At 61.4% G+C, this 8,365-nt stretch overlaps 1 protein-coding gene across 1 annotated transcript in view; it reads right to left on the bottom strand.

Annotated features, from left to right (window-relative positions):
• The window catches only part of ESPNL (espin-like), a 23,765-nt gene that overhangs the window by 3,359 nt on the left and 12,041 nt on the right, over positions 1–8,365 (bottom strand). The window contains exons 8-9 of the mRNA XM_014537642.1: positions 1,882–2,074; positions 778–954 (exon numbers count right to left, since the gene is read on the bottom strand). Coding sequence (XP_014393128.1) covers positions 778–954; positions 1,882–2,074 — 370 coding nt within the window. The remainder of the gene's footprint in view (positions 1–777; positions 955–1,881; positions 2,075–8,365) is intronic.

The raw sequence follows: 8,365 nt of genomic DNA, 5'->3' as shown, positions 1-8,365 counted from the left end.
TCTAGGAAGTGTGAGCTTTCTGAGAGCAGGAACCCGCAGTGCCCGCTGTGGTAGGGGGTGGGGGGTGGGGAAGCGCTGGGTGAGAGGCAAGGAGAGGTTCCTCCTGCTCTGCTGTGTCTGGCCGGGAAGAAGTTGCTCAGGGTAAGCCATGCAGATGGGCAAACAAGTTTGCAGAACAGTGGCATAGACAGAGTCTGGTGGCCAATTCTGGACTGCAGGACTTGCCAGGGCCTTTAAGGGGTCCCCCCCACCCCCACCCCCGATAACTCTCCAAGAGGAAGCAGCACTGTGCAGCATTTCCCAAACTGGCACAGGACATCTCAGCCGCTGAGAGTTCCAGGACCCATTCAAGGAAGGGTGGGCAGGATTTGTAAGGGCCTCCTGCCCAGAAAGTGGACAAGAAAGGAAGTGGGCCTCCCCCTCCCCATGGGTCCTGGCTGGCTGAGAGCTCCGAGGAGGAGGGCAGCGGCACCAGGCCCGCCCTCTCCGTGGATGTTTGCTTCTCTGTATCATGACAGCAGCACTTTTGGAGGGGCGTGAAGCATCCTGAGTTCAGAGGTCAGGAGGAGGGAGCTTGGGACTCCCTGGGGTCAGAGAAGGGTCCCATGCCTTCTGTGCTGGGAAGATAAGCTGCTTGTGGCCCTGAAGTTCCCATCTCCTCAGAACCCACGGTGGCCTCCAGAGCCAGCCTGCGCCCAGGCTCGACCTGACGCCTCCTGTGAGGAAGGCCCTGGCTGCCCCGGAAGTGGCCTGGCCTGGGCTCACATCAGAGGACACTGGCTGGGCTCCGAGGGTTGGCTGGGGGCCTTGGGAGACAGAGATGTGGACGGTGAGGACGCACCGTAGTGACAACCATGGCGCTGGTGCTGATCCCCAGGGGGGCTGCGTGGGTCATCTGCTCCCTCGGAAGAGGCTGGTCAGGCTGGCCAGGCCAGGCGGGGCTGAGAGACACTGCTGCTGGGTGGAAGGGGGAACTGGAGTCAGAGAGGCTTCCAGGGCAGGGCGCCGGGGAGCAGAGACCTGGGACCTGGGGTAGCGCCGGCCTCCCTGAAGGATATTGGATTTGGAGCCAAAGACCCAACTAGCCCCCCTTCCCCAGAAGCACCCAGGGGCGTGCACAGGCCTCCAGAGGCTGGCTGGTTGGAGAGCCTGCATTTTATTGTGATGGTCCCATTCCACGGCCAGTTCTCACCCTCCCCAGTCCTGCTACAGCCAGTGGTCTGGGGACCTGATGCCGCCCATTGAGCCACAAAGCCTGTCCTGTCCCACCCTCAATGCCCCTGAACCCACACAGAGGCACACACCAGGGCCCCACCCTGATGAGAAACATTCTGCATCACACCCGGGCCACACAGTCCTGCATGGCGACAATGTACCCCATGAACTGCTGCTGCCTCACTACGTAGGGGCCTGCGAACATTTCTCGGCTGCTCCATTCCATTTGATAAATGCAGGTCTGGGTGGTGAAGCAGCTTAAGGACTGTGTCCCTGTCCCTGCTGGTGTCCAGACAGCAGCAGCATGTCTGTAGGGGATTCGCCTCTGGACTACGGAGGCCCAGAGAGCGAGGGGGCTGCCCATCACCACACAGGCAGGGTAGTCAGGCCCCAGGGGCCCAGAGCTCACAGAGGCACCCTGACTGGGCAGGAGGCTGTTTAATTGGTCTCACTTTAAAACAACAAAGACAACAAAGGAAATCTGGAAAAAGCTGGGGGTTGGGCAGTGGGAGGGGGTGACCCCAACCAGGTCCTGAGTATCCTGAGCACAGTTGCCTGGAGTCAGCTACCCCCCCCCACCCCCTCAAAGGACCTCGGGGGTGAGGCCAGCAGTGCCCACTCCTGGCACCCACGGCACTCCCGTCCTCCCTGGAGAAGTGTACTCACAGGTGGGGCTCCTGAGACCTGAGCCCCCTCTTCCATCCTCTGGGGAGCGCCTCGCAGCCGACAGTGGAGGAGGGGGGAATGGTGGGGGTGGGGGTGTCATCAGGAGCGGCACCTGGAGGTGGACAGACCTGGTCAGCGGGAGGCCCAGGTGAAGGTGCGGGGTGTCCAGGCTAGTCTGGCCCATCTCGTGCATCTTAGAAAGGCCTGGAGGGGGTCAAGTGTCCCTCCAGGTTCTGCCCCCCATGTCTCTCCACTCCCTCCACACCGGGTGACCAGGGCTCCCAAACACCCATCCACTTGTCTGAGTGCCACCACTCACTGTGCCCCCCAATGCCACCACCACCACCAGGGAATCCCTATCTCAAGGCCCAGCTCATGGGCTCCCTCTAGAGCAGCGGTTCTCAATCTGTGGGTCACGACCCCTTTGGCGGTCGAACGACCCTTTCAAAGGGGTCACCTAAGACCATCAGAAAACACATATATAATTACATATTGTTTTTGTGATTAATCACTATGCTTTAATTATGTTCAATTTGTAACAATGAAATTGGGGGTCACCCCAACAGGAGGAACTGTATTAAACGATCGCGGCATTAGGAAGGTTGAGAACCACTGCTCTAGAGGCAGCTTAACTCGGCAGCTGCAGTGCTGGGTTAGGACCTGGTGTCCAGCTTGTGCTCACAAGAGATGTGCACACACCACCACCACCACCACCCCTCCCCCCCAGACTGCCCCTGACTTCTGTGCTGAGACGAACCACCTGGAATGGTCCCCTCGGAGGAAAGCAGGTGCCTGGCCCCTGGGCTTAGGGGGAAACCACAAGGACCTCTTCTTAGCCACAGCAGGGGCCATGCGCTTGACCACACCTCAGGGCGGGGTACTGTGCCCAAGACCTACCAGCAGTGTCCAGGCTCCCCTCCCTGGGCTGCCTGGAAACAGACACCACGATTGGCCCTGGGAGCCTGGGGTCTAGGAATCCATGCTGGGGGCTACTGGGTCACCCGCCACGTCACCCCCACAACCTGCCCCGTGTCTGGGGCAGGGCACAATCCTGTCCTTGGCCACCGCTCTGCCCCCAAGCACTGACGGGTGAGCAGCTGGAAAGAACCTTGGCGTGGAGGTTCCCCCCAGCTACGTCCCCCCCAGCTCAGCCTTGCTCAGCCTCAGCTTTGGCATTGACCGTCGGGAGCCAAGACCCCTGGCCGGTGGACTCACAGGGCTGGCTGAGCAGGGGCCCCAGGCATGCAGGCTACCCTGTTGCCAGCAGCAGGACTGTGCTCACCTCTCGCCTCTGCCTGTCCCGACTTAGGTGGCACAGAAATTCTCCAGGAGGACACCTGAGCTGTCCCCCAGGACCCCAGAGCCTTTTGGTTTAAAGCTGAAAGTTGAAGGCTGTCTGGCCCCGTCTCTCAGCTGGTGGACGCCTGGGGTCCTGCAGGGCCCGTGTGCCTCGGTGCCGTCTGGCATGAGGCTGCCCCATTCCGTCTCAGCTGGTAGGGCTGCATGCTGCCTTCTCTCCAAGCACCCTGCCCTGGCCAGCAGACCGCAGCTCCACACCCCTCCCTCCAGTGGGCCCCTGGGTGGTGTGGAGAGAGTCAGAGGACAAGGACCTGGTGAAATGAGCCCATGCAGGATGCGTGGTCGGGCCGGGGCCCACACTGCAGCTCAGTGTGATGCGCGGCCAGCTCTGCCTTGAAATTCTTCCTGTTTAAAAGGCGAGCGGCCTGCATTTTCACTTCACACAGAGCCTTGCACGGGGAGCCCTCACCATAGGTCTTCACCCACTGCCTCGGCTCCGAGTCACACGCCTGTCCAGGACCCTCCGTCCACCATGGCCATTGGACAGGAACACAGCCTGAACCCCGTCTGCCCGGCCACCACCCACCTCACACCTCGCTCCTTGCAGGAATCCGGGAGCCCCAGAGCACAGCAGTTGGGGAGCTGCAGCAGGCACAGGGGGTGGTCTGCCCGGCCGGGAGGACCTGTGGGAGTAGGGGCTGGGCTGCGAGCAGGGAGCTGTGGTGTCCTGGGCTGTCGGGGCTGTCACAGCTGCTACCCCCAGGAATGGGAGGCGTCGCATGAATATTTGAAGGCAGAGGTGTCAGGTGGCCAGGCGGGCTGGGGCCGCATGTGGGATCCCTTACCCTGCACCTTAACCCTCCACAGTGCAGGACCCAGGGAAGTGGATCCTCCGGGGAGGTGGGGCACCTGAGATCCCGGTCACATGAGAGGGAGAGACCACCTGGCGGAATCCCTCAGTGCAGTACCTGCACCCCCAGGACAGCCCCGGGCACAGAGGGCAAGGGGCTTTCTCAGGGCCCAGCAGCTGGGACAAGGCGGAGCTGGATCCCCAGTCCTTGCTCCTGCCAGGACTGGAGCCCCTCGAGTCACTGCTCTGTGATTGGGCCCAGGGGCACCCGCAGTGGAGGAAGAGGCAGGCAGTGGGCCTCTCGCACCTACTAAGGAGGCCACATCCTGGCTGCTCTTTTCCTGGCGTTTCTCAGGGCCGTGTTCACAGCGGGGACCCAGACAGAGGTGCAGGCTGCTTACCGCTTGCTATAAAACGGGGCTGCCCGGGCTCTGGGGTCCTCGGCTGTGATGCAAACTTCCTGGGCACAGAGCAGCCACCTGGGCCCATATCACACAACCCTGGGACTTGGGGGCAACAGGACCCAACAAGACATGACGCTTGCCCTTCACCCTGTGCCACAGACCCAGGAGTCTCTTGTCTTCTTCCAGCGTCCATGAGGCGGACAGAGCCCGGCTTAGGAGCTGCAAACAGGGTCGGTCAGATGCCGGGCCCCGAGGCAAAGCTATAGAGCAGTGGTTCTCAACCTTCCTAATGCCTCGACCCTTTAATACAGTTCCTCATGTTGTGGTGACCCCAACCATAAAATTATTTTCGTTGCTACTTCATAACTGTAATTTTGCTACTGTTATGAATCGTAATGTAAATATCTGATATGCAGGATGTATTTTCATTGTTACAAATTGAACATAATTAAAGCATAGTGATTAATCACAAAAACAATATGTAATTATATATGTGTTTTCCGATGGTCTTAGGCGACCCCTGTGAAAGGGTCGTTCGACCCCCAAAGGGGTTTCGACCCACAGGTTGAGAACCGCTGCTATAGAGGCTGGTGGTGACAGGCTGATGGACAGAGGAGGGCGGAGCAGGGGCCCTCACCAAAGGGCCACTCCAATGCCTGGCCCCACTCAGCCAGGACAGGGCTGTGGGCTTGCCTGCCTGCCCTGCTCCCGGCCATCCTGGGAGCCCAATGGAATCTGCTCTGGGGGAGGGGCAAGACCTCCCCTCCCCTGGCAGTGTGCGGCGCAGCTGGGATGGCAGCTGCCCTTCATGGGGGAGAGTGGAAGAGGTAGGGAGCTGGAACTTGCTCGGGGACCCAGGGGAATGGACTTGGGCCTCCATGCAGCAGCTGCAGCTGGGGGGCCTCTGCCACCCTGTCCCGGGGGCTGAATCCTGCTCACTGCTCCAAGGAGCAGCTCTGGGGCGGTGCCCTGGGCCTCCGTTTCCTGGGAGAACTCTGCAGGTGTTGGGAGTTAAGGAGAGAGCCTGGCACAGACCTCGTCACTGCAGTGTCACAGTGACCTCTCAGTTTCAGCTAGGACAGGGGTCTGCTGCCGTGTTTCCCCGGCAATGGGCGTCCCACACCCCTGCATTCCTCACTTAGGCCTGGACAGGAACCAAATCTACAAGGACCAGAAGAAGTGCCAGACGGTCCCTACCTGTGGGCTCCTGACAGTGGGCATGTTACCCCCAGGTTGGGCAATTGCCCCAAGGCTGGCACCTTTCCCATGGCCTGCAGTGTCCTCTGCTGTGTTTTTGGTGAGATTTGAGCAGTGCTCTGCCGACCATGCATTATACATTGAGGACAGCTGTCGAGCCGGGTTACAGGCCTGTAATGCCACCCGGCCGGCAAAATCATGACCCGCAGCTGGGCTGGACACCGGTCACCACGGCTGAGATTCAGCCAGGCCTGCCCCTCCCTTGGGGAGGAGGCTTCCGGGGGAGGCCTTGCCCTCTCTGGGCCTCAGTTTCCCCATCTGTAAAATGAAGGGGTTTTAGGACCCTTCTGGACCTGGGCCGGGGGGAGGGATGGTGCCTGCTGGGTGGTCAATGGGTGTCTCTTTTACCCTGCAACTAGGCTCCTCAATCCCATTTTACAGATGAGAAAATCGAGGCTCAGAGATCCTCACCACCTGCTGGGCAGAGTCGCTCCAATCTTGGCGGTGATGAGGATGGGGCAGGGGCAATTAGGACAGTGGATGCCATGGAGGTGGGGACCTGGCTTGCCACGTTGGGCTGCTGCTCCTAACTGCTGCCACCAGGACCTCACTCACACCCGGCCTCAGAAGAGGGAGTCAGGGTGCAGGGGGCCCCTCTAGCCCCTGCCCCACCCCTCAGTGTGCAGAGGGGCTGCCCAGGGAGCAGAAGGACTTGGCTGAAGTCAAGGTAGAGAGGTCGAGGCAGGGCCTGCACTTCCCCAGCAGCATGCAGGACCCCACCGTCCTGCAGACCGGCCCACGAAGGGGCGCCTCCCATAGGGCAAGTCTTGTCTCCACCTGTCCAGCCTCGGTCCCCGGGCTGCCTCTCTTGGGACCCGTGGTTGTGGCTTTCACCACCTCCTCCGAGCCTGACATGGGAAGAGGCCAGCGCAGGTGACCTCTGGATATTGCGTTTCCATCAATATTGTATCAGGCACACAGCCTCCCGGGCCTCGGCCCCCAGCTGACGGCGCCCTCCCGCAGGGCCGAACCTGCGCCCTGTGAGTGTGAGGCAGGAGTCCTGGTGTGGGAACAGTCCAGCCAGTGGCGAGTGGCTAGCACCCCCTGCTGCCCGGTGCTCACTGAGGGAGAAGAGAGAGGCCCCAGGTCCAACCCTGAGACCCAAACGGGCTCCTGAAGCTCAATGGACACACCAGCTCAAAGCCAAGGGTCTGCATTTGAATGCGCCGTGCCAGCCGTCAGCCCAGACGCAGGCCGGAGGGGCTGTGGGTCGGAAGGAGGCAGACAAGCCCACCCACTCTCCATCACAGGTGGAGCGTGTGGGTGGGCTGGGTGCCACCGGCCTGCAGGTCGGTTGGGGGCCTGCACACGTAGCCCAGGCTGGTTTGGGGAATCTGCTGCCTTGAATCGTGTGGTGTCACCAAGAAGCCAGCCAGGACCCGAAGAACCACCAGGTAACCTGAGATGGGCCGGTTCCCCACATCCCAGGTGTCGGGAGAGCACCCATAAGCCCCGTCCACCCCAGAGAGGGGGACCCAGTGGCTGGAGGAGCTGGCAGATGTGCAGGAGCGGGGGATGGCGGGTGGGGGCAGAGACCCTGCTTGGACAAGCCCTGGCCATGGGCATGGCAGCGTGGCTGGCGGGGGACGGGCAAGGGACCCAGGGTGGGACCTGCTCCCTGGCAGCCAAGCAGCCACCCACCAGCCTCCTCATCTCAGCTGCCAGGCCGACCCAGTGACCACATAGGGGCCGGGAGGGACCCGGGTGGCCGGGCACCCCTAGCGGATGGACAGTGAAGCTCCGCCCACCACATCAGCAACTCACTGAGGTCCACCAAGTCCTCCAACCCAAGCCAGGGAAACGACCTTTAACCAAACACCGAATGCTTAGTAAAATGATTAGTAAATTACTTCAGCCGACCTGTAGTTCTTGTTTCTGGAACTAGGACGCCAGGGCAAACCAGGGCACCGGCGGGCCCCCAGAGCACCTGAGCGGCCCTGAACCTTGGCCGGTGGTGGCCGGGTGAGGATGTCCCAAGGCCCAGGGCAGGGAGGACTGCAGCCCTGCCCACACGACGCCTGATGCCCCGAAGGACGAGGAGGCACAGCAGCCTGCGCGAGACCGGCACAGGGGCATGTCAGCTCTCCGGGCCTCAGGGCTGTCAGCTGAAATGGGGACCAGCCATCCCAGGGCTGCCCACCAAGGAGAAGTGGCAGGTTGGAAGGGGGGGTGGGAGGGAGCCTGACTCCATGCTGACTAAACTGCTGACTCCACCCACATATCTGTCCACCCCCACCCACTTGTCTGGCCATCCACCCACATATCTGTCCATCCACCCACATATCTGTCCATCCACCATGATATCTGTCCATCCACCCACATATCTGTCCATCCACACCCTTATATCCATCCATGTGCTGGGATGGGGCAGCAGGACAGGCTTCTGTCCTCACAGACTGGGAAGTGGCTCAGGGAGGGTCATGGTCACACGCCCAGGCAGGAGGGGGGATGGGAACCTGCTGCCTCCTGGGCTGCACAGGGCTGGCTGGGCCTCATTAGGGTCAGCTCACCGAGAACCCAACGTCTTGCTCCCACCCGTGGGTAACCTCAGCCTGACACAGCATCACCCCTGGGAGCACTGGCCATGGGGGTCCAGAGTCAGAAGCATGGTTTCTTTGGTCCAGGTAGATGGCAGCCCCTGCCACAGCCCCTGCCACAGCCCCCGCCACAGCCC

This window comes from Myotis brandtii, unplaced genomic scaffold (assembly GCF_000412655.1).
Source record: "Myotis brandtii unplaced genomic scaffold, ASM41265v1 scaffold180, whole genome shotgun sequence".
Lineage (NCBI taxonomy): Eukaryota > Metazoa > Chordata > Mammalia > Chiroptera > Vespertilionidae > Myotis > Myotis brandtii.
The sequence above is the reverse complement of the archived record's forward strand: the minus strand, read 5'-3'. Positions and strand labels throughout refer to the sequence as shown.